The following is a 27,417-nucleotide window of genomic DNA, read 5'->3' as shown; positions in this document are numbered from 1 at the left end:
TGCTTTAGTCAATATCTGTAGGCTACTAATTCCGAAATCAAATAAATACACACTATCATATCAAACAATAATGTAGTCAATAGACTAATTAACTAAAGCTCGTAATTACATGGATTAGAAAAAGCAGTATACGATCTTGTATCTTCTAACAAATTAGTGTTGTGTACACGACACCATTAAGACACTCGACTCACGCACGGGAGGTTCAGAGTTCGATTCCCAGAGAGAACACAAAAATTAAATGTGACTTTTCAAGCCTTGGTGTTTTGTGCTGTAATTCACCGCTGTAATCAGATCTCCTGGCCTGTTGTGGTGCAAAAAAATACACAAATTGGGTGAAATCTGTGGTCAAATTCAGCAACATTAGATCACATCCTATTTTGCAACAAATATTTGACGCAAAGATCTGCGCGCGCACTCCACGCCTGTGATACTGTTAACTGCCAACTTCAACTGTCAACGCGTATTTGTTGTTGTTGCTAGGGTCTTATTTGTTTCATTGTCATTCCCTTTCCACACCTAATGGTGCATAGGGCACTGCATTGGCACACCGATCGCAGCGTATCTGGATCATTTTTGTTACATGAAGGTTACTCGGGTACCAGTCCAGGGACTATGAAATATTTTTAGTGTAAAAACACCCTTTTAAATACATATTTCATATCAACCATAACGGGAATCGTATCCGAGACCTCTTGCACGGTAGGCAAACGCGCTTACCCTTACACTACGAGGCCGACAATTAGTTTCACTGCACTTATTCTTTTTCTCTCTGTATTGAAAAAGATTTTACCATAATTTTTATTTTATTTATTTCTTTAGTTGGCTTATATTACAAGTACATAAACTAATATTTAAACTTACTTTACTTTATCTACATATTTGCATAATTTTACAATACACAAAAACTCTATTTCATTCTTCATACATTCAGGCATCTCTTCATACATTTTCAACCATAATACATAACACGATTCTGTTTTTTTTTATTTACGCAGTGTGTTTAAGGGGCTGACTGCGAAACTTCAAAGGAACAGTCCACACATTTAAAGTTTTGCAACCAGACAGGTAAAGCAGTCTAAATGCACCTCAGCTTCGCTCAAATCTGTACCAAATTTCCTTCTTTGTTCCGACACAACTATACCCGGTTGGCCGTGTGTCATATTCAGGTTACCTGCTGTAGCCTGTTGAGGACGTGCGGCAGCCTGGGCAGCTGGATGCACAGCGCGGCGCCTTTCTCGGCGCACGCCTCCAGCTCCCGAATCCTCCCCGGCGTCGTGCCGGGCTCCCCGACCAGAAGGTTCTCCGCGGCCTTCTCCAGCTCGATGGTCTGCCGCAGGACTTCCTTCACGGCCGACCCTGAGAGGCGAGAGGATTACAGAATAAATATATAGCTATTGGATCACGTTCCTCAAAGTAGAATGCCCTACTTGTGAATCCGGGAATAGAGATAGATTCCACACAATTGGAAATAACGAGAGAAAGCTTTATAACCTAACAATTTAAGAGGAAAGGCGGTATGACTTTTCTTCATACAAATGTATTTAGTATTTTCCCCTGGTGTCGTAGACATTAGAGAAAAGATTTTTTGCACGGTATAGATATTTACCATTGACGTTTCTTATGTATAATATATCTTCTTCTTCTTCTAGTGACTTGCCGGGTCCCCCCGATGTTGGCGATCACTACAGCGAAAGCATATGTATCTGTCCTGCGCTAATTTTACATTTCGCATCCAGGACGACTGCTTATTGATGTACTCGCTGTAGTGATTCCTGGGAAAAGATGACCAGAGTGGTTTCTCGTTGCCTTCTCTGGTGCATTTTCTGTCGGGATTACCTTCCCTTAGCTGGTTGGTTTTGGTTTTGAGGCGCTAAAAACTCGCCTTTCATCCTCTTGGACTAGTCGGTAGTTAAATATATATATATATAATTGTTGTGCTGTGTAAAGATTTTTCAGTGAGAAGCTATTGTTATAAGATTTATTTTAATGCTTAATTTGTCTTAAGTTACCTTCGGGCAGCACGCAGGCCAGCCCGTCGATCTCCTCGCAGAACTGCGTCAGCTCCTCGACGGTGAGCCGGTACTTGAGGTCGGCGCTGTGGCGCGTCCGCGTCCTCATCTTGTTGAGGTCCAGCTGGTGTATGACGGACGCGCACTTCTCCGCGTCCTCGATGGCCACCTCCAGCGCGCGCACGATGTCCGACTTGTGCATCTGGGGAGAGAGATGCGCCGTGATTGCAAACAATCGGAAACAACAATGTGCTTGAACATAGCTTTGTCTTCAAAGGTGTAAAAAATTATAATAATCTCCCAAATAAACTAAAAACGATAAAAAATAATATATCAATAATTAAATTTAAAGTAAATCTAAATAAATTTTTTGAACACGTGTAAAAACTGCATTAAATGTTTATTTATTTATTGTGGATAACTTATATAGCGCCATTTTCGTAATAAAATACCTCAAGGGCGCTTTACATGGTGATTCTATTGTTAAGTTAATTTAATTTAATTTAATTTAATTTAATTTAATTTAATGTTAATTAGTATGAATGTATTATTAATTTATGTTTTTTTCTTTATATATTCTATGTTTTTTTTTCTCATATACTCGTGTATTCTAAATTATATAAACTCTTATAAATAAACAACTACAACAGTGTAAGTCACTCTCCAAGCACAAAAGTTAGTCTCTTTTTTTGGAGAGTTACAGTTACAACATTTATTTACATAACATAAACTATACGATTGTGGAGCAGGTGATTCCATATTGGTTTGGGCGAATGAGACAATCCATTTTGCTTTTACCCACCTCCGCTATCCATTATAACCATATATTCCTTTCTCTAAAACATTCTTCATCTCTGTTGCAATATGTTAATAAAGTAAATCTACCATAACTCTGTACTTAATTAGTTTTACTTGTCAACTGACAATATGATGGAGCAATCTCTTTTGACTGGGAAGAGGTCCCGACAGCAGCTAGTTTTATACACAGGAGAATTTTAAATTGTTGTTTCCTCTCTCTCGCAAGCAGATACTCGATGCTCCATATCATAATCACACATTGAGGAGAATATCAGTGAGTAGGTACCTTGAGCTCGTGGGCCCTCTTCAAGTGTGTCCTGAGTCCTTCCAGGTCACAGGACTTGGGAGTCTCGGGGTCGAGCGCATTGGACACGGCGTCTGCCCACTCCTTCACGGCCTCCGAGCGCCGCTTCAGCTTCTCCAGCATGTTGGGCAGCTCGTCCAGAGTGAAGCGGTACCTGGGGAGAGGGTAAGCCGTGTTAGCAAGATACAAACATGAAAGGTCAATGTCTTTACAGATATAACAGAATGAGAAAAATAAATTGGATATTCCAAATGTATTCTAACACGCGGTAAAAATCAAATAATTTGATTGTACGAGAAGTTTCTTGAAAACGTACAAAAAAATTATAAAAATGTATAATTTTTTATATATATAAACTTTACAATGTCACAGGTTCATGAACACGCGTTTACAATAACCAATAAATTTTATTGTTGTAATGTTGCTGCGGCAACTGGAAATAGATTACAGATTTCCAGTTTCCAGTGTAGTGATGTTTTCTGACATTTCTGACATCAAAATTACAAAACTTATAAAATCAATGCAATGATAATACGACATATACTTTTTTATTCATTTTTTATTTTTTTTTAGTTTTGATAGTCCATTAGCAAATTTTTAAATTTTTTTAATAAGTACACTTCTTCATTATAAGGAAATTCCCTAGTAATTAAAGATACGTAAGCATTAATATAAGCAGTTTTTATATTTGAATAATTGTAAAAAATCTTGATTGTCTTGAAAAAGGTGAAAGGCAGTATTCAAATAAGTGTATCTTACAGCCGCAGCCAACAAGAGGGTAAATCGTGAAGCTATAATTTTGAAATTTTTTTAGCATAGGTAGGTTTTTTTCAAATAATTATTAGTGCCCATATTACCTGAGCTTGTGGTTCCGCGGCAAACAGCGGCACAGCTCCGTGTAGTGGCGCAGGCACGCCAGGTGCTCGGTGCACGGGCACGTGACCGCCGACAGGAAGCACGTCGTCTTGCAGCTCACGCACTGGCGCTCGTCGTCGGGCAGCAACTCAAACGCCTCGCGCTCCGCTTCCGTCACGCCCTGCAGATATCAATAAATCAGCATTATTCCTCAAATAATTTTAAAAGTTGCAGAATGGCCGGTGGAGGAGTGGCGATGGCTGTGGTCTGCCGGATCGGACTTGTTTCTACAGATTAAAACTGTATTTAAAAATAGTTTATCTGGACAATTGTTTTAAGGGACAAACCCATATTGTTTGTCCCATATTATTTGATTATCTGATGGGTAATATACAATCAGTCTCAACTTCTGAGCTCCACGATTTCGATCAATTATTACAAAAATTATCCTTCATTAGTCACATAAACAACAAAACTAGTAAATCACTGAAAATGTTAGGCTTCATGTTACGTGTGACTAAGAAATTCAAAATAGGCACTTTAAGTTGATGTATATTTCATTAGTGAGAAGCCGGTTAGAGTAAAACTCTACAATATGGACTTCTCACTACAATTGTCACAAAAATTCTCTAGAAAGAGTAAAAAAAAAATTCTTAAGGTACATGAATTTTAAACTTTGAATTATTCATGAATTTTTGACTCACGATTTTTTATTAAAACTTAACGATCAAAGAAAAATTAAAGACTTATTAAACTTATTCAAAATTGTAAGTTCAATATGGGATTGCCCAGAACTGTTATCTCTCATCAACTTCAGGGTGCCTGGAAGAATTAGTGGACAGGTGCCGCCGTTTTATAGCAACAATTCGCGGACAGTGTATACTTGTTATGCTGTATTAAATAGACTCCAGGAATTTGGCAATAGTTATTCCCACGTATCGGATATATTTAGTGTAGGATATTGATCTTATAGAACAAACCTATTGAACTTTTTCAAAGATGATGAATGGTAATTAAACCTCTAGTATAATTATTATATGAAACAGTGCTTTGTGATTTTCTTGTTTTATTGATCCTTTAAAATATTTTATTATTTAATTTGATTTTTACATTTATTTTCAATAGTTTTATACTTCTACTGAAAGTGTTATATAATTTTTAGGTTTGATTTTTGTTTCTAAATCTTAGTACTTAATGTATATATTTTTTTAAATAATTTAACCAATAGGTAATTTTGCCATATTTGTTAATGAAATAAATAAAATAATCTGAGCCCTTATAGGGCACAAGAAGACATAATGTAAGGAAACTCACCCAGTCGAGCAGGCTCTTGCGCAGCTTCCGCTCGTGACTCAGCATGGCCCTCATGTCCTGGTAGGTGGCCAGGGCCACGGTGGCCTCGAGCCGCTCGGCCTCCAGCGCCATCTTGCACACGAGCTCGTCGTGCGAGAACACGCAGAACCGCCGCAGGTTCGAGTAGTGGGAGATGCACTCGCGACCGATCTTCAACTGGAAAGATCCAAACACTCGGTTTGATTGCTTCAAATCTCGAACTTTACTATTGCACTCCGATTCAACAGTGGAAGTGTGACTATTTAAATATTTTATTGTATGCTTTACTTTTTTCTTCTTTTCCCCGTAATATATTTTAGATCAGCGCTGTCTGACTGGCTAACTAACCCCAAAAAACATAGGAATATCACTAAGATTGGACTTGCATGGAAAATGTATTAAAATACAATGCAAAATTTACTTTAACAAAAAGGTCCATTACACTGCACGTACTTTGAGACAACAATTTACACTTTTTTTATTTACCTTGCTATTTTCTCCATTTTGGGCAGACGCGGCGACACTTCAAATAAGTTTCAAAATCTTTTCAATGTAAAAAATGTAAATTGGGGGGAATATTTGAATGAGAATGTATATTTTTAAAAAAAGGGATCTGAACATTTTGGCGTAAAAAGCAGGAAAACATAATGAAGGTAAAAACGAGATTTTACTGTGGGCCTTACTTATTTTATTTTATTTATTTATTCATATTTTTTGCTTACAAACTATAATTAATAATAAAAATAATGTGACCTCACTGGGGTTTCCCGTGCCGAGGACACTTAACAATATACTTTTTTGAAATTACATTTGAGAATAAACAAAGAAGACTAACTTAAAAAACAAAGATAATCAACAAATATTCCGACAGTTTTAAAAACAAGGTATTTATGTACATCTATATTATTTATATTACAAAACACAATGAAAATAACAAAAATGTAACATAAGCTATGCACTTATAAATCAGGTATAAAGTAAAGCTTGAGAATAGTAGTAGAATAATGATGGTATAGCAAAAAGTATTACTTATAAACCTCGGATAGAGTTAAACTCGAATTAAATCTGGGATAGCGACTATAAAAACTTATACCTGCACATTATGTGGTATAAGGCTTTTTCGGTAATGAAAATGGATACTCTATCAGTTTTTTTTTTTTAATTTTAAACAATTTCAAAGTCCTGCGACCTTCTCAATGCGATTCAAGTGATTTTTAATATCTGAAATGTTATATGGCTGTATGTGTTTTAATTAATTGTTATAAAAAAAGAAACACGAATAAACTAATGAACTCGTTTTTACATTCTTCTCAATTTTGATTCCTTTTTCTAACGGTTTTCTCCGAGTTCTCCATTACACTGACATATGACAGTAGTCTCGATTTGACTTTGACGTTTGTTTGTTGTTGTTATAAAAGTTACTGCGCACGCACACGCGCACATATCAGTGAATGTTTAAAAAATTAAGCATGAAATAACCTGTGAATTGTTATTCCAGGTAGTAATTAGTTTTGTAAGAAAGCTTTTTTTATATTGGTTATAAATAGTTAAACCGGGTATAGTTATTTCTTAAATTAAACCTAGTATAAGAAAATCTAATAAGAAAGGCCCTGTATGTTTTTAATAACTCAACTAAAATATTGAATGTCAAATTTCACTGACATCATATTGCTCAAGGTAGTTTAAAGGTTATTAGATAAATTTTGATGGGATTTAATAAAAAATAATTTATTTTGTGTAATCGAATTAATAAATTCTGTATCACGATATGACTAGCAATAAAATAAAAATAACGCGTACCCAGTCTGCCGGTGTAAAGTTGACGGCTTCGGCGAAATTGTATCCCTGGTTGAAGCCAGCGTGATAAGCTCGAGGGAACGTTATAACAAACTCTCCGGCGTTTTGGTCGGTTCTGAAAGCAAAGATTAATTTGTCAGTTGAATGCGGACAGCGGAACAAACTTTATTTATCTACTTTTTAGATTTGATTCCACACCATATAGACCAATATACTTAGAGGGATGCATAAATGTGCATCTCACTCGTCAATTTGAATCTAGTAATTTGGCATCATTGTCGGTCCGGGAACTCATAGCAGCTGAACATGTGGTGGAAAGATTAGAAAATAAAGGAGAGGTAAAAACATTATATTTTCAACTGAGGACTTTACAGATCCGGGTAGAAGGACAAATGCCACAGTGATTAACGGACTAATTTTTCCCGAAATCCTGCTTGAAGGACAAATGCCACAGTGATTAATGGACTAATTTTTCCCGAAATCCTGCTTGAAAGACAAATGTCATAGCAGTTATTGGACCATTTATCAGAAGATCCGGCTTAAAGAACCAATGTCAGGATATTTATTTTTTTCAGAAAATCCGGCTCGAAGGACAATTGTCACTGGTGTTAATGATTAAAATGAATTATACAGAAGATCCAGCTCACAGGACAAATAAATTCACAAATAAAACGAAAATCAGTGAAAATGTGTCAGTGGACAGTGGATTTTTTAGAAAATCCATCTCAAAGGAAAAAAATATAACCGCTGTTAATGAGTAGGGTAAATTTTTTAGATGATCTGGCTTAAAGGACCAATAATGTCACTACCATTCATTTTTAGAAAATCTGTCTCGAAGGAAAAATGTCACAGTTGAGAAACAATGCTAGTAAATCGGGTACCTGTAGACTGGAACTCCCGCCTGCATGAGCGTGTTGGGGTTCATGATGGTGACGAGTTGATGCAGAAGGTCCGGCTGCCACTGGAACAGCTCTGGCGCGGCGGAGCGCATGGTGGTCTCGAACTGCTCTGCGCGCGCTCCCGGCACGCCGTACCAAGTCTTGGGCTCGCCCCAGTGCATGTAGTTGATGGAGTAGGACCAGTGGTCCTCGTTGTGCCAGCAGAAGGTGGCGAAGCACATGCCCACGTACATCCACGGCACCTGGAAAATATTAACAAGTTAATACAGTGATTTATTTATGTACAGAACTACTATATCGTAAAAAGATTGGCTGATACTTAAATTGTTTAAGTATTTACTAAATAATCCTAATGGGACAGGTGAATCTGATATACTGCCATCAATTTATAAATGTTTTGCGATGAAATTTCACCAAAATATTTATGCAGTGGTAAGTTATCATTTCAAAACGAAATTTTGGAAATGAAATAAATTGAAATATAAATTTCTAAGGTATTTATTAAAATAAAATAATGAAATATAAATAAAAATGTAGATTGCATACCATTCATTATTAGCAAAAAATTATCAGAGAACCAAAATCAATGCAAAAGATGAGTCTGGTGTTTTTGTCAATAATTTTTCTTTAGATCTAAATCTGTTGCAACAGAGAGGGAAAACATTTTTGAGAAGAGAATGTGGAAATCTACGCATTTACAGGACTTGTGATGTGTCATTGGCTGGTTTAAGTGGCCACTTGACACACTGCGTAACATTCACCATTCTAAATCTCACCCACATGATAAAGGTTTATGCTCTTTTACTTCACAAAAGTCAACAGATGAAAGAGTTGAGAAAATGTGGATGTTTAAACACAGGCAGAATGGTGAATGGTGAATTTGGCTCTGTCTTACTATAGATATTATCTAATGTTAAAATATTACTCTCTCGTTGCCCTGTTTTCGCGTTCAACAGCCCCTTACATTTCCCAAGTTGGGTGGATACGCCCTCTGCAGGAAATTACGCTAATAATGGATCATGCAATGCGGTCAAAAAGGTGGACAAAAAACACACGGCATGTTAACGCTTACCTTAAAGGCCTTAGAAGTCTTTAAATTTCAATAAAAAACAAGGCATGGCAAGGAATTTTTTTTTTGTAGATAAAATGCGTTTACCTTCATGCCCGATATGTCAGCGTTGATATGTCCCAAGACACTTCCTTCGAGGAGGGGAAGGTTGTTGAGATTCCAGCTGGAGTCTGCGTACTCCTGGTCACCGGGATACAGGTGCTTGCTAGCTTTGGTTGGAAAGCCTAAATCATAAACATCACACATTTTAATAAATACTCTTTTGGGAAAATAATAGGGACATATGACATACAGTAAAACCCCTGTTTTACGTTTTTCAAGGAAGCAGCATAAAAAAAAAGTTAAACTGAGGAAAACGCTAAAGTTGGAAAACGAAAAGATGCAGAAAAATTGTATAAAACAAAATATTTTGTATTTTTTCATTCAATACCAAAATGTGTTTTTTTTATTGAATTTAACTATTTAAATCACTTTATGTAGGTACTTAACCTTAAAAACATGAAAATAAAAATTTGAATTTGCATAAAATGCATACAATGATTTTTTCCCTAAACATTGGGAAATTTTGTTTATATGGTATCACTTTTTTTAGTATGGTAACACGGAATTTGAACTGTCATTTACATCGCGCAAAACAATTTTACACTTTTATGATAACTGTTTAAACAATCTTCTTTCCAAATTATGTTTATAACTTGAAATAATATTTCTATTACCAAATTTTCAAACTTTCTGCATCGTAATTTATTGACGTAAAGACTTTATTCTTTCTAAAAATGTGTCAACCGCATGTCACAATTTAGTGAAATGTCAAATTTAGACACTTAAATAAAATTACACTGAACCTATTTTGAATTTTTAGTTTGAGGCAACAATTAACAAATTTTTTTATTTACAATTTTGGGTTGTGACACAGTGGCGCGCGGCTCGGCTTCTTTTGACGGATCGAATGAGTTTCGAAAATTTTTCAATGTATAACCGGGGTTATAAAAAACGTTAATTGGGGGGATATTTGAATGAGAAATGGATGGAAAAAAAAGGGACCTAAACATTTTGGCGAAAAAAGCGGGAAAACATAAAAACAATGTTTTACTGTACTACAAATACCGATATAAATATATAAAAAGGATTTAGAAAAAATAATTGTACTTTCAAAATCAATATGGATATTGTGGAGAAATGTTTTCATACATAACTTCAAAACAGAAATTATAAAAAAACATTTCGAAGTCAAGATTCGTGATGATGTTCTATAAAAATTTAAACGGTTAGGAACAAAGTTCAAAATTAACATGAACTGTGACGTATTTGCGGGAATTGGAAAATTATTAATTAAAAAATATTTTTTATGCAACTTATTAGTAAAAAAAAATAAATCTAATACCAGTAATTTTTTTAAATAGGCTTGCCGCTTTTTAATTTTGGAACGTATGCCAGTAAATAAATCTTAAATTTAGCGTATATTTAAATGAACACCCAGACTGAAAGCGTAAAAACTGGTGATATATAATAAGGGTATCTTTACCTGAACCGTGGTCCATGGAATGAAGATCGGCTCCGTACTCCACGGTGACATCTTCGTCAATGGAAGACACTATTCTCCAGAACTCCTTTTCCACTGTTTGCGTGGGTACCATCTGTTGCAAAGAAAAATAAAACAATAAAAATTAATACTTCTGCGAAAATATTGAAATGTTTTTTGTTCATTTGCATTGGACGAATTAACAGTCGCTTACGTGTACTGGCATGTTGAAGTATTCAGACTTGAACTGATCGGCCATTTCGCCAAACTGTTGCAGTGTGTACTCTCGCTGCGCTTGCTCGAATCCAAATGCTTCTGCTGGCTTTGAAACCTGCAAAAATAATGCAATAAAAATATTTAAAAAAAAAAAATTAAAACCTTTTATTAACGTTTTTCAAGAAAGGAAAAAAAACATACAACGAATTAAAACAAAGTGAAGAAACGAAAAGTGTATGAAAATTCTGCATCATAATTTTTTTTTTATTTGAAATTTATTTATTTTTTATAGAATTTGCCGATATTAATACATTACTACAAAGATGAAGAACATTTTAGAGAAGGAAATATAGAAGTCTAGGCATTTAGATTTGGATTATGATCTGGGCGTTAGATTTGTGAGCACCCTGACATTTCATGAACACATAGAGACAATCACTGGTAATGCATTGAAGATGTTAGGATCTGTTCTCCGTACTGCCAGGGTTTTCGAAAATACCCGCATACTGAGAACTCTTTACAACTCCTTGGTGGGAAGTAGACTCGAGAGTGGCTCGATGATTCGGGGGCCACATGAACTGACGTACTCTCTTATGATAGAGAAAATCCAAAAAAAGTTTCTGAGATATCTCGACATGAGAGAGTGTATTATCTTTGGCTCTACACGACCGAATTTCTCCAGGGTATGCTCGGCTACAACAGTTTAGAGACTAGAAGGAATGTGTATATGACTACACATTTTTACTGATTGTTGTGCGGTACGGTCGATAATCCTGAGATTATGATGAGCATCGGTTTATATGTTCCTGATAATTATCAAAGACAGTGTCAGCTTAGATTGTTTTATATTCCGATATACAGGAACACCCTGTCGTTGAAGGGCTACCGCTATGCTGAACAACACCGCTCTGGATGTTGATCTGTTCCATGTATCCGAAGGGGTTTTCCGGAGCAGGATTCTCCTACTATTTTGACAAAAGTCTCTTTATGTTTTTTTTGTCTTTTTATAATATGTTCGTCCTAAATTTTGTGTATTTTGTGTAAACTGAATTTAATTTAATTGAATCCAGCGGCACATCTGTTACCTCCTGAGCGATGCAGGGCGGGCAGCGCCAGTCCCCCTTGGGGATGTCCCCGAGCGGGGGCATGAGGCAGAAGGTGTGGTAGGAGTCGTCGCAGCCGTCGCACAGCAGCATCTGCTCCTCGATGTCTCCGCGCCCGCAGTTGTGGCAGATGTACTTGGCCAGCTGGAAATGGAAAAACCAAAGTCAGAGAAAGGACACTAATTGAGTTTCAGCAACCAGGTCAGAGTTCACATTTGATATTATTATTTACTATTCATTTTGTTTTATTATTTAAGGCCGAAGAACGGCTGCTGACATTAAGCTCCATATTACAACTCGTCTATCAGTGGTGTGTTTGAGAAAGATACTGTCTTTCTTCGGACATATTGATAGACGTGAGTCAGACAATCTAGAAAAGGTAATGTCTGGCCGAGTTGAAGGTAGAAGCCGGGGTAGAATCCCATATAGATGGACTGACCAAATAAAGGTGGCTACAGGGCTAAAATTTGATGAATCAGTTTGTCGGGCCGAGGACAGACTGGAGTGTAACAGACTAATCAGAAGTGTTCATGGTGGTCACGATCCTCAGCATTGAGGGACCAACTTGGAAGAAGAAGTACTTACACAGCTCCACATCGCGCCTTAAATCTTTTTTTAAACAAGTCAATTCAAACTGACGTACGTCCGGCTCAAAGTATTTCTCCGAAATGACAAATAAACTTTTAGAAATTACAACAAAGATGGAGAAGAAATGTAGAATACGCATTTACAGTACTTATGACCTGTTATTGACAGGTTTCAGAGGCCACTTTCAACATTTACCATTCTGCCTAGGTTTAAACATCCGTATTTCTTAAATTCTTCCATCTCAAACCACATTTCTCTCTCTAATATGTACCCCATCTTTGCTGTAATTTTAAGTCTTGACAACTTCCTAGGGCGTGAAATCCGGTATTTTGTCTAAAAACATTTGGACACATTCAAAATACTGATAAATATTTTCATAAATTGTTAGAATTATTTTCGCCGCCGGTCGTGTGTCAAAACTCCAATATAAATTCGTATGGAGACAGGCGGCTTCAGCGTTCTGAAATATTCCCCAACTTTAATTTAATTATTTTGATGTGATTAAACACGTTAAGAGTGTTTTTAAAGTTACTTTATTTGGAATTATGAAATAATATTTTAATAAAATGTCTGTAAACCAGCACACGGCGCATGTGTATTTTTAAGTTTTCAACCAAATTCTACAATTCTTTTTTTTTCATAGGATTTCAAAAATTTCAATATGAGATTTGAATCCTTAGATATTTACCAAACTTCTATATACTTTCCTCATCAGTAACATTGCTTCTATTGAAATGATCCAAAGTGACGTTTCTAATATCTGACCCTTGCAAATTCTGTTGCTAGGGGCGCTGTTGGCACCGTGCGTAGAATGGGTATTGTCCCGGCTCACTCCGAGCTTAGCTGGGGTGATAATTAGTGCGGGGGCGGTACTCACAGGGTCGGCAGCGTCGGGCTGGGCGGGCACCACGTTGACCGTCATGCTGACCTGGCGCTTGGCCTGCAGCGTGCGAGAGGCGGCCGAGCGAACGGGCCGCGAGCTGCCCAGCGAGTTGGGGCACGCCGCCATCGCCGGGGGCTGGAGGCCCGCGGCGCGCCTCTTGCTGGGCGACTCCCGCAGCACGGCTGGAAAATACCAACATAATTAACATTAGCCGAACACGTCTAACCTCGGCGGCTGCCACAGACGAAGTAAACAAGTTCAGAGGCATGTAAACCAACATAATAAAATAAAAGATTGACTTTCGGACTCTCCAAACCCGCGAAATTTAAAAATTCCTCTTATTTTCTGAACACTCCTCGTATTAATAACAGTGACCATGAAAACCAATTCACTTATTTAAGAAATTAGTAACATTAATCATTTTTATTCAATTGATATTATTATTATTATGGATAACCTTTATGGCGCCATTTTAGTAATATAATACCTCAAGGGCGCTTTACAAAGTGATTATATAAAGAAATAAATTTAATTTTAACTTTTTAATTTGTAATTTTAGTAAAACAATGTACTTTCGCACCACATGCTAAGGATTTATTCAAATGATTTAAAGAACAAGTGGGTTTTAAGTTTATTCCGAAACATCACTTCACTCTTACAGTTTCGCACCTCTGCTGGGAGAGCATTCCATGCCGTAGGGCCTGCGACCGCAAATGCGCGTTCGCCAAATTTAGTGCGCTGTTTGCGTAGAGGTATAAGCAGAGTTATGCAGTGATTTATAAATAAGCCAACAGAATTTGTATTCCACCCTCTGAGGAAAACGTAGCCAGTATAATTCCCGAAGTAGTGGAGTGATATGGCTGAACTTAGAGATTCCAAAAATAAGTCTCGCTGTGGCATTCAATACAGACAGTAGGCGAGTCATTTTGTTTATTGGTAGACCCACCCGCGTAGATAGTGTCCCGTTTGATAAGATGAAATGCCAAATTTTTAAAACACGCATACAAGATGAAGAACAAACCTTTTTTATCGTCGACGATTTCCGTGGGCGAAGGTTTCCCCTGAAGTTTCCGCAAGTCCTTCTTCCTGTCTCCATCAGATCCCATACAGGCCTCGGTCTGGCTGCCTTCGTGTTCCAACTCCGGTTCATTCTAAAGACGGAAAAAAATTCACGTAATCAATAAATCAACATGCATTAGATGAGCATCAGCGCTGTCAGCAGTATTTACATTTAATGCGATGCTCTCTCACTAATTCCGCACCTCAAAAATCGGGCAATTGTCCAATTAGCAAATGGAGAAGAATTCTTTATGTAAATACTATATCCACAAATGTATCCAAATTTTTACCAAATAATATCAAACCTGCTTTATAAACAAATAACAATATTGGTAAATTATTGCCAAATTATAAAGATAAAAATAGTTAATTAAATAATTCGGGGGTTTACCAATTAAAATGCTATTCTTGTCCTTCAGTTTACTTTGGAAGAACATCAAGAAATATATGAGGTGTCTTCACAATAATAACTTCTCCGAATTCGCAAATCACCTAATCAATTTAAATCGTGACTTTAATAAAAATACAGGAGTTAAAATCTTACGTACAAATAGTAAAAAGTTAAATGTAAATAATATGGAAATATTTCACATTAAGAAAGCTTTAAAAAATAATTTTTCTTTGATCAATAATCAAAAAAACTTTCCAAAAAGATGTTCCACTGTAATGGTCACCCTATTAAACCTATTAAGCTTACCCCTCCCTCCAACCCCTCTACTTTTAAAATTTATTTCTCAAAAAACATAGATTATTTTCATAATTTATTCAGTGCATGTACTTATTAAAATGCATGTCGTGTTGGTTTTATATCTTTGTGAAACTATGGAAGTGTATAGTGGGTTTTGCATGTTGGTTTGCATGTTAGTTTAATTGTTGTCCTGACGAAGAGACGGGTACGTCTAGAAACCGGTAGACATAGAAAAGTCGGTAAGTGGTTATTTACAAATATTTAATAACATTCAGTAAAATATGTGAATGCTTATTTTTTATAAAAAATAAATTTGTTTTTAAACACTATTTTTATTTTTTTTTTCCCCGACAACCAATAATTTTAAACAAGCAGCTTAAAGCTGATATGCTTAACTCCATTATAACGACAGTCAGTTGCTGGCATATTTCAACTTTCCCTAAACAAATCTAGCCTATTTTTGAGAATACACATTGAGACCGACTCTTGTGGCAGCTTATTCCCACCATCAGCAGCCCTATTGCTCGGGAAACGCTTCCGTGTGTTGAATCTGGTTTTCTCCAGCCTGAGACTGATCTCGGGGTCGACCATCTTGTTTTAGTTTGAACGTGGAATCCAAATTAGGGCAGCTATAGTGACCGTTGAACATTTTGTCTCTATCAAGTCACCCCTTTCTCGCCTTTCCTGCAGCGTTGTGAGACTGAGTCTCCAGTTCTTGGACATACGGAAACCGTTTCAGGCTCGGCGACAGTTTTGTGGCTCGTCTTTGGACTTTGGCTTTTCCAGCAGGTTAATATCCTTTACAAAATAGGGATTCCACATCTGAAACCCGCATTCGAGAGTTTGATATTTAATAAACTTACGTTCAACTTCTTCCAGCGTCGTGTGGGCGGCTTGGTGTCGGTTTGTGGTGAGGGAGAGCCCTTCTGGGCAGACCCCCTCTTGCAGCCGGACTGGGTGTTGGCCTTCTCCGGAGTCATCTCGCATTTCACCTCGGGCTTCTAAAAAGATTGTTTATTTCAGTGGAGAATATAAAAGTTATTGTATTTCCGGGCTTCGTTTTATTCTTTTTCATATAATATTCATGTAACTCACAAGCTTGCGGACAGCATTGCCCGCCGATAATGAGAGTTTTGTATGCGGCTATAAAAGTTTTTAAATAATTAAATAAAAAGGGTGGCAGTGAAAAAATAAACAAAGATATTTTTGTCTTGCGACGGAAATATTTTACCAAAGTATTTGGGCTATTTTCTGGAGCCTAAGCAAAGACTAGTAAGTCAAATAGTGTAATTGACACAATAAATTAATTTTGTCGAAGAGATTAAAAATCTTTTTTTGTACCTAATCCATAGAAAAATATGTGATGAAAAACATTTTAAGATACAATTGAAATGTGGAAATTCAGCGCTACGGGAAATTGGATACAAAAAATGTTTTCTTGCATGCGGTAAAAATTAGAGCATTGAATTGTACAGCAAAGTTTTTTGAAAATGTACAAAAAAAATATATTAATATATATTTTTTTAAATGCACTACTTTGAACGACATCACTGGTTCACATAAACCAACCAATGATATGAGAGCCGTGAAGGATATCAGGTTTGCTTACCATAAACGAACCAATCGGGAAAACTGACAAAGAAGAACGTCTGACGTCACACACGGAGTGTCAGGAAAAATCATAGTGCTGATAATATGATATATAAAATTTATTTGACTGTGTTTAATAGTCTATTAACAAATATAAAAGAAGACAATGAACATTCTTAGTTTTACAATCTCAAATATGTAGGTTTTTGTAAACAAATTGCTCAAAATTGTTGGGTCAATTTGCAATTAATATTTCAACAGGGCATGCATTTTTACCGATTTATTTACTATTACATAAATGGATGCACTTGATAAAATTGTATGGTCGGTACTCACAGTTCCTTCGGCTGCTTCGCCACTTTTGAAGAGGTCGTAGGGAAACAGAATCTTCTCATAGTGGTTCTTGAGAATGGTCCCGACTCCCTTCCCCTGCGGATGTCCCATGCGGACGGCAATCTTAGACCATTTTCTCTCCGCCGTGCATACATCGAAACCACCTGGAAAATATATATACTAAAAATATTTCCTTAGGTCTTTTCCCGATTTCGATCGGTAATAACATTAAAAAAATAATTAATAAATCTAGTGATTCAAACTAAATACAATACAAATAGCTAGCTTGCTACTCACCGCCCTCTTTGACGATTTTGTGCAATCCAAACAGGTCCAACGGCTTCCTCTCCACTGTAGGGATCTTCAGTAAGGATCCCTGTAGTTCCCAGAACTTGACTATCTGGTCCAAGAAGTTCAGCTTCACGCGAGTGATGGCCTGCCGGGAACAAATACATAAATTTACCAACAAGATATATTATTTTTTTAATAAAAATAAATATAAATTACCATACCTACTATAATTTACCCAAATATTTCAATTTCCATAGCCATTTTCAACGAGTCGTAAATAACCAACTATTAGAAAATGTAAATAAAGTTGGGGTAGAGGAGGGTTCAAATCTCGGATCCTTGATCTGTGAGTCCGTGACACTAACCACGGAACCACAACCTGATTAAGCTTTTTAATATATTTTACAAATCAACACATCTATTTCCAGGAAATGTCGAAATACATTGAAAATACCTCTTGTACCATTTAATGATATAAGGTACCTAGAAAACAGCGGTTTTATACACAATATGGGTAAATCATACATATTTTATGATTCCATAATTGATAAAAAACGGGAAGCCATTGTAAAGTTCATTGTAACACAAATAGGGGATTCTAACCCAGATTTCATATATACCGTTTTTATTTATGGTTCGGTTTACTCGCTAGAAGGGTACATTTGGCTTAATGGGGTGCTTTCAGCGTTTTTATTTGTATCGCAGGTGTTGTAAATCTTTTTTTCTCAAAGAACCGCTGACTTTCACACATGAATGACCATCCGAAAAAGTGAGACTCCTTGACAAACCGAGCTGTGGATAAATTGAATAGTATTTCGAGAAAGTAATCAGTAGGCGTTCTTTATGTACAAAACATCAATTTTACTTTAAAATATCACACGGTTTGGTAAAAAAAAAATAGGCAAAAAGCTCAGAGATAAAAGTTTGAATGCAAATGTTTGACCATTTTGTCATTTGGCTTATTCTTAGTGGTGGGGGTCACTGCTATGCAAGTTCCTGACGTCACAGCGACCTGTGAAGATCCATTGTGACGAGTCCCCGTGAATAGTTCTCGCCCTCCAAGCCCAGGTCTATAAAGCGCCTGACTTTTGGAAGGCGAGAGTTTACATTTTGCGAAATCTCCCTCTCCAAGCCAAGATCTGTTAAGTATCGGGCTATTAGACAGGGAGCGGGCTCTTTAACATCCTCAGGTTTAACCAGTGGTCCCCCGAGTATGAGGCTCCTTTTATGATGTAAAGCATCACATGCACAAAGAATGTGTATAGGTGTTTCATAATCTGCATTGCAGAACCTACATCTAGAAGTTTCAGAAAGGTTCATTCTAGCAAAGTGTTTGTTCAATCTGCAGTGCCCTGGGCGGGCTCTAATGATAAATAATGACATCACAGCCACACAAGAGTTAAGAAAAATGTAAAATTAGGAAAACTCACCTCCAGCTCGTTTAGGCGTTGAATTCTTGGCGTGAAGCGAAGACGGTCCACGTCCACTGCAAACGGTGGCCGCCAATTCTGTAATAAAGTTAAATGTGGAATTATGACCTTTTATTAATTTATTTGGTTTATTAGGAATCCAAAGGACATTTATGAAAATATAAGGTACATTTCTTTTTTTTCTAATTATAAAAAAAAAATAATTAAATAATGTGAACTCATATTATTTTTGTGTGATCTGGGGTCACCCGTGCCGTGGACACTCAACGATATACTTTTGTTATTTTTTACATGTGAGAATATACAAAGAAGACTTAATATACGGAGAGAAATTACAAAATGTTGACAGTTTTAAACGCTATGTATTTATGTGTATATTTAATTTCTGTACACCTATATTATTTATATTTTAAAACGCACGATAAAGGAACAAAAACATAACATAAACTATTTGTTTATTATAAATACATTTCATAAGGTCCAATCATTAGAGATTTAATATGATATATACATATAATAATTTAACACATTTACAGCTTAACACCATTTATAACAAGATATTTTCATATCAGTTTAAATACACGTTTCTTGGGTGGGGACAGGAGAGTAAGAATATGAGTAGGGAATGGGATGTTGCTATCGCAGAGGTCGGATAGGAACTCAGGATAACAATCATTAATGAGGCATCCAAAAAAAACATGATTTAGATCTTCCTCCTCAAGCTAACATTTGCACATGGCAGAGTCCCGGACACGGATTCTGAACAGGCGAGAACCATTACAACAGTGTCCAATACGCACTCTGCATATGGAAGATGTCTCAAATTTGTTCAGATTCACTTTGGAAAACCAAGGCTTTTCTGTTACATTTGGTTTCAATTGGAAAAGATGCCTTCCCTCGGCTTGGGATGAGGCTACCCAATATTCTTGCCATGTGCGAAGTTGCTTCTCCTTTGTCATGACGAGGAGATCACCTAGTGGTAGGAAATTACTATAGGCAGGATCCTCGGAATGGACCGCCTCTTTTGCCAACTCGTCCACCCTTCGTTACGGGGAATACCACAATGGCTAGGGATATATGGAGTGTTCAATATATCGAGACTTTTAGAATTCTTGTTGAATGTTAGGAATATAAAAAATATCAAACAGTCTAATTGGTCTGGAGGGGACACAGTAAGCAAGTAGATTAATTAGTTCTGGGGAATCAAATTTTTACTATATATGTACCTTATCTGTATTATATATTTTATATGTATTTATTTTTATTATGTATTTTGTATAATAATGTGTGTCATAATAAAGAATACCTATATATTCATTTATTCATATTTTTCTCTTACAAACTATAATTAATAATAAAAATAATGGGACCTCAATGGGGTTACCCGTGCCGAGGGCACTTTTTACGATACACTTTTTTTTAAATGTTTTTACATTAGAGAACTTTATTTTACAAAGAAGACTAATTTAATAAACAGAGATAATTAACAAAATATTCACAGTTTTAAAAACTAGGTATATATGTACATATATATTATTTATATTACAAAACGCACAATGAAAAAAACAAAAACCTAACATAAGTTATTCACTTGTGGAGCGGTTGATTCAAAGTTGGTTTGGGCGAATGAGACAATCCATTTCACTTCTACCTAGCTCCACTATCCATTTTTTTATAGTCTTTTTAAACATTTTCTCATTACTAATTAGTTTAATAGATAGTGGAAGTAGGTTATAGATTTAAATTGAATAATACTCAAAATACCTTTGTCCGAAAGTGGTATTAGTTTGTATTTGTTTGAGTTGTCTTTGTGTTGAGGATCTAGTGATTATATTATTTGTTTGCGATTGTTTTACACCATGCTGATGATATAATGTCACTATAGTAAATTCCTTTAAAAGTGGTATAATATTTATTTTTATTTTTTTAATGTGGAAATAGGGCACATGTAGGCATATTCTTATGTGTGCCCTAATAATAATAATAAGATTGTATGTACATCAATCTCATTTATAAATAGTTTAACACAACATGTGTCTTAACTTTAAGTCTGAATTTTGATATGATATGAATGAAGCCTTTGTCTAATTTATTGCTATACAATTTTATTCCAATTTATAACAGTTTATCTAATTTATCATTTTACATTATATCTTCAGTAGAAACGGAGTCCTGGTCCCGACCCTGATGTATGGGAGCGAAGTATGGACTTTAAAAAACAGGGATGAAAGTGGACTGAATGCTGTCGAAATGCGATCTCTCAGGCGAATGTGTGGTAAAACTATATACGATAGATGCACAAATATTGATATCCGTACATTATGTAAGGCTGAGACAAGCATTATCGACAAAATCAAGAAAGGAGCTCTGCGCTGGTTTTGACATGTAGAGCGAAAGAACGGCTAAGAATATTTACAATGCGAATGTTGATGGATGCAGAAATAGAGGAAGACCGAGAAGGACATGGCATGACCAAATCCAACAAATACTTGAAGATGGACATGTCAAAAGTCGGAAAATTGGTGCGTGTGCATGAGAAGATGGATAAATGTAGAGGAAGTGAGATCTGTATGCAAAGATAGTGATGTGGCGTTCTATCCTCTCTGCCTACTCTTACAGAGAAATGGCGTGATGGTATGTTGTTGTTATTGTAGTAAAATACTGTCAATCGAACATATTGTCGTAATCTTAAAACAATTACAGATATTTGAAAAATGCGACATCAACTATCTTTTATACAGGTGTTCTTTAAACCCTGTCACATCCGAAACCACGATGATCAGTATGGGCAAGAAGACATATTAGCATATTAAAAAAAATATTTAAAACAAAGAAGATTTTTGAGAATAAAATATTTTAAAAACCAAATGGTTGCTTACTTCTGCAGGGGAGAAGTGAGGGGAGCGCGGCGCAGTATCAGACTCCTCCCCTTCCCCCTCCTCGTTTCACCCCTGCAGAAGTAAGCTACCATTTGCTTTTTTTAATATATTTTTTTTTTTTATTTCATTCGTTCTAAAAAAATATTTTAATGTGCCAATATAACTTCTTGCTCATTCTGATCATCGTGGTTTTGGATGTGACAGGGTTTAAAGAACACCCTGTAGTTGATCTTGTAAGAGTTTTATAAAGGCTTCATATTACAGGTTTGAAAAAATAAAATGTACGCAACTAACCCAAGTATCAAAGAATATACTCTTGTACTTGTTGAGTCGTGACATAAAGCGTCAAAAAATAAAATAAACCGCTCTCATGTAAAGTTGAAGAAAATCCCATGCCTTGTTGTTCTACGATCACAACGATATTGAACCTGCCTACATGAAAAAATATATTTAAAAAACCATTATTATCAACTCTAAGAATAAATATGAAAAAAAAATCTATGATATTATTATAAAATGAAGGACTGGAAACCATGTCTGTGACACAGAAAAGTAGCCAGAGGCTAAAATGCACGCAACGGTCCACAGAAAGACAGATGCTAGGTGCATACCTAAGAGGCAGAATAAGAAATAAGGCGCCGAACCGGAGTCGTAGATATTATGGATCTTGAAGCAAAATTTAAATGGCAGTGGGCAGGACACTTGATGAGGTAAAATGTTGGCAGGTGGACACCCAGAATAATAAAGCGGAGACCATGGGCAAACTAAAGAAATTTTGGAAGGCCACAAAAAAGATGGGTCGATGACGTTGCTTCGGTAGCCGGTAAAACAAGAAATATAGGAATGGAGATGTTTGGCGGAGGCCTTTATCCAGCAGTGGAGAGAACAAGGCTGAAGATGTTTAGCGTGTGTTCGTACATACGGGAAACTCACCGACGACAACTAGTGACGTCATGGGTGGAGTAATTTCAAAATTATAAAACATTAAAAAATCAGTGATGATAAGTTACTTTTTTTAAAAACCACCGAACTTCATTTCTCTCCGTGTCCATGCAACTTGACTGTGGAATCTTCTGCCATCCTCTAACAAAGATGTTTCTACATTGTCTGTCTAAATCACGCCAGAACATCTCAATTCTTTTCCATAATCTCTGTTCTTTTCTTCTCTCCTTTATTTCCTTTTCCCATTGAAAATTACTATCGATATTAATAAATTCATATGCACATATTGATAGTTCTATATTTGAATTGATTTTTTTCTGGCATATGTTTTGAAACTAAAATTAACTCCTTTTATTTTATTGGTCGGTTGGAAGAAATTACCTCTTGGAAATAAGCCCACCGATGAACAAAATTTAAATAAATAAATATACTTATGTTTATAAATTTGTATAAACCACTTTAATTTTGAGTTACACTTTGACCGGTTTCGGGGTTACTACCTCATCGTCAGGAATTAAACTAACTTATAATTACATGCATTGCTATTTATATTATAAAATACTGTATGAAAGAGACAGAAAAATGATTGCAAGAGAGAGAAAGAAGATAAAATGAATCATAACGGGAATATTTTTAAAAGAGGACTCGAAGTTCAATTTAATTTATTATTTGAAGTTTTCGATTAATGGTTTTACTAATTTCTAATCGAAAACCATTTTTATTGACACGCAAAATTTCTACACCAGTTTCTTGATTAAAATCATGGTTTTCGGATATAAGATGATTTACCAATTCTGAAAAATCATTATTACTGAGACATCTTAAATGTTCTTTGATTCTAAGTTTAAATTTGCCGAAGTATAACTCAAAATTAAAGTGGTTTTTACAAATTTATAAACATATAAATGTAAATGTCATACCACAAAGTAAAAAATGTTTTTGATAAAAATTATATAAAATAAATATCTTCACTAGATTCTATAATTTCTATAATTATAATTTATAAGTATTTTCACTGAGAACAGTAATCGAATCAAAAACATTGGTCCAGCATTCTGGGTCCCGATTACAATGGGAAGTTAATAGAGTTATCTTCGACAATCTATAAAGAAAAACCGATATTTGTATACGAAAATGAGTTGAATTTGCATGAAAATTTAAAATGTCTTTGTTGGTAACCTATAATTGAACATGTTTAGAAGAAAAAATTGTATGTATATTCTGCTTTTCATACAGAAAACTTAATTTTACTTTGTAGATAAAATTGAAAATAAATGTAAACTTCCCATTGTAATCAGGGCCCAGATTCTATTTCCCAAAGAGTATAAAATAATACAAACTATTAAATTGGCATAAATAAAATATTAGTTTCAGTTATTTCTGAAATAAAATTTGTCACAAATATTGCTAGGTGGATTTTTCATTGTTTCAGGTTTGTTTTAAAACACATTTTCTGGTTAAGAAAGAGAATCCTTTATTCTTTATCATATATTTAAGAGAAGGGGCATCCATAAATGTGCAATACTCAACAATATGGACACTATTTAAAGCCATTATAACAGCAAAATGAATCATCTGTGGCTTTGTATAGATAAAAATCAATGTTTATTATTACTAGAACTGCTTCGTACGCCATTACAAGTAAAGGAATAGCTAGTCAGGTAGCCTACTTGATTACATATTAATAAACCTCTCTTAGCAACAAAGCAATGACTTTAAGTTGAACTTAAATTGAAGAAAATGCAACTCTTAATTAAAATACTCAAATACATGTACTCCTATATCAAATTTCAGTAGAAAAAGGCGTGTGAAAAGTGAATTCTGGTGATATTATTTATAATATGGCTTACACTTTTCACCTACTTATTAATATGCCTACATAGAACAAACTTGTACAAAAATAACACCGACTTAACACGTACGATTTGAGATCGAAAATTTCTAGTCTTGTAGGAATACTATTGTAAAATCCATATTTTTGTAAGTTTTGTGCAAATAATAAAGAAATCGTGAAAGGACAAATAATGAAAGTCATAAAATATGTATTATCGAAAAATTTTAATCAGTCACAAACAAGATGGCATCCCAAAATGCACTTTTGATGTATTGACTAAATATGCTAGCTAAATAAACAAATTTTGAAGTGATTCTAGCGAAGGACGCGTCGAGTGTTGAGGGTTAGGTTCACGATGAAGCGAAATTTGTAATATCGCTGGTAACGACACATCGAAGCGTAGAAGTCTGACCGAAAAGAATACAAGTTGCATCACTTCGAATGTGGGAGTAAAACAGGAAATAAACATCAATCGAAGCATGATCGATGTAAAAAATGATCGAAATTTGAAGAATCTTCCAGAAAATATACGTAAAAAGTTAAAAATCTGGCGAAATTTTAGACAAAACCATGAGTAAATGCGTACTAACCAGTGGTGGTTGGATCTTGCAAATTCCGCATTTTTCAGCTACAGGTCTGATCTTGCTGATGTATGCGAGGGGGTCCAGGAACTCCTCGTATGTCGGGGTAAACACAGGAGCCTCCGGGGGCACGGTAAAAGCGAACAAATCTTGCTTTAAAGGGGACGCGCTGTCCCCCATACTAACTTCGACACTGGCCTCGTCACATTTTCCCATTTTACAAGCAACTTTTCCCCTCTGTGAGGGCTAGACAGTACGTAAAAAAAGCATTTTGAAGTTATATATCGAATACGAACACATTTAGAGCGAAATAATTGAAGATAAGCAGGAATTTTCCATGCGAACAATCTCAACAAAAACTTCACTTTTCGTATCGTAATCGAAACGCTACAACCCCACGTCCGCCATGCAAATTATTACTGAGATAAGATGTTTACCCGAAAAAGATTGGGCGTTCGTTTCAAAACGCGAGTCCATTTTTACTTTTTAGGTAGGTACCCCCACAAACAATTTATGGCGATCGAGTGACTATAGTGCCTTTAATTCAAGATTGAATCGTCTCTTCCACATTTCATTTTGGCTGTCAGCACCAAATATCTTCCTAAATATTTTTTTTCAAATACTAATACGATGTTTTCATCTCTTTTGGTCATAACCCCGCATTTGACACTATATGCAATGACCTATCTAATAAGACTTTTAAAAATAATGGTCTTAGTTTTTATAGATAGTAATTTGGATCCCAGATGTTTAAACAAGTCATAACAATATCATAATCATTCTCTTATCGTGTCACTATTATTGTTATCATTAGTCATTTTAGTACCTTAATATATAAATGAGTTGACACTGTCTATGTAATGTGACCCAACGTCGATTGCCTGCTGTGCCTAATTTATTTGTGACTTTCTTGCTAATATATATTTAGTCATAGATGTATTGATTTCATGACCCATATATCACTTGCAGCCGTCTCTAGCTTTGAAAAATCATTTTAAAAATCCAGTTATAGTATAGTTAAAGTAATCCAGGATAGTTTTCGAGATTAATTCTGTCGTTTTCTATAGTAGGAACATTTATTTTTTAAATTTTACCATTCCCACTCTAGTATTTTTTTTTTTAATACTAATATATTTTATTGATATTGATATCTTACCCCCGTTTACTTTTTCACAATACACGTAATTAAAATTCTGCTTAAATATGACTCACCTAAACAAATTAATACTAATAAATATTTTATTAAAAAAAAGAATTAGTGGTTTTCTCTTAGAATACAAGCGTTTTTGTAAGGTTTCAGTTTATTCATCTTTTATTTCAGCTGCTCACCTGATTTTATAATGACGTTCGAAAATGCTCTAATCAGGCAAAAATTCCGTAACGAAAAATGTGATACTATATATGTATTTGAATACTTGTACATTACTGTTATGAAATTTATTATCATGTAATTATATATATAAAAACTATTTTTAGTTTGAATTTTTTATTGTGGACAAGGGATTAGATTTATACATTTCTTTGTTACACAGTGTGTATAGTGGCCACTCAAATCAGCAAGTCACAAGCTCTGTAAATTTCTAAAATTTCAATTCCCTTCTTATAAATGTTCTTCATCCGCGTTATGTGTAATTATGTGTGTATAATTAATTACACACATATTTTTTTTAGTTCTATAGCTTACTATGTCAATTTGCAATATAAAAAATAATATATTTCTGACTATGCAAACATTGGATATTAAATAATTTTATGACAACCAATCACACCAATAAACTTATAATTAGAAATCAAACACTGATTTGAGTCTACTGAACGCTTTATTTTATTTTTACAAATATAAACATATATAAATAAAAACTTCGTGACAATTGTTTCTATGTTTATATTATATATATATATTTATATATATACATAATATTTTATATATATTTATATATATATATAATATTATAATATTATATATATATTTATATGTTTATATTTGTAAAAATAAAATAAAGTGTTCAGTAGACTCAAATCAGTGTTTGATTTCTAATTATAAGTTTAAATATGGAGTTCTACAAAATAAACACCAAATCAATCAACACACGGAAAAAAAATTCATAATAACCGCTATTTTGTTGTAATTTACATTGTTATTTAAAATCAATCATTTTAAAAAAGACTTTTTTTCAGAAAGTGTTTGGTTATCAAGGTAAAGATAGAAATTAATAATTATTTATTTGTAATTTATTATTATCAAAAATGTATTGTTGAATTTCATGTTTAGATTTACCGCGGAAAAATGTCTCCGTTACATTGTGTCATACTTACGTGTCTACCGGAGGAGCTCTCTCTATGAATGTATACAATCGATGAAAATTCATCCGCCATTTGCGAAGCTTCTCTCTGCGCCGCCCGTGTGATGTG

The 27,417-nt window shown here is 35.1% G+C and overlaps 1 protein-coding gene across 1 annotated transcript in view; it reads right to left on the bottom strand.

Moving 5' to 3' along the window:
• Kdm5 (Lysine demethylase 5) overlaps nt 1–25,436 on the bottom strand; it is a 43,441-nt gene extending 18,005 nt beyond the window's left edge. Inside the window, exons 1-18 of the mRNA XM_088243162.1 lie at nt 25,015–25,436; nt 18,770–18,847; nt 17,346–17,484; nt 17,052–17,212; nt 15,989–16,126; nt 14,400–14,529; nt 13,373–13,560; nt 11,890–12,051; nt 10,803–10,919; nt 10,592–10,703; nt 9,154–9,290; nt 7,980–8,239; nt 7,102–7,213; nt 5,284–5,478; nt 3,972–4,150; nt 3,097–3,268; nt 2,013–2,214; nt 1,175–1,359 (exon numbers count right to left, since the gene is read on the bottom strand). Coding sequence (XP_088099288.1) covers nt 1,175–1,359; nt 2,013–2,214; nt 3,097–3,268; nt 3,972–4,150; nt 5,284–5,478; nt 7,102–7,213; nt 7,980–8,239; nt 9,154–9,290; nt 10,592–10,703; nt 10,803–10,919; nt 11,890–12,051; nt 13,373–13,560; nt 14,400–14,529; nt 15,989–16,126; nt 17,052–17,212; nt 17,346–17,484; nt 18,770–18,847; nt 25,015–25,221 — 2,874 coding nt within the window. The 5' untranslated portion in view covers nt 25,222–25,436. The remainder of the gene's footprint in view (nt 1–1,174; nt 1,360–2,012; nt 2,215–3,096; nt 3,269–3,971; nt 4,151–5,283; nt 5,479–7,101; nt 7,214–7,979; nt 8,240–9,153; nt 9,291–10,591; nt 10,704–10,802; nt 10,920–11,889; nt 12,052–13,372; nt 13,561–14,399; nt 14,530–15,988; nt 16,127–17,051; nt 17,213–17,345; nt 17,485–18,769; nt 18,848–25,014) is intronic.
• Between the last annotated feature and the right edge of the window lie 1,981 nt (nt 25,437–27,417).

This window comes from Micrasema longulum, unplaced genomic scaffold (genome assembly GCF_059751315.1).
Source record: "Micrasema longulum isolate JH-2025_06_02 unplaced genomic scaffold, ASM5975131v1 h1tg000193l, whole genome shotgun sequence".
NCBI classification, from domain to species: Eukaryota; Metazoa; Arthropoda; class Insecta; order Trichoptera; family Brachycentridae; genus Micrasema; species Micrasema longulum.
This window is presented reverse-complemented; position numbering and strand designations above follow the sequence as displayed.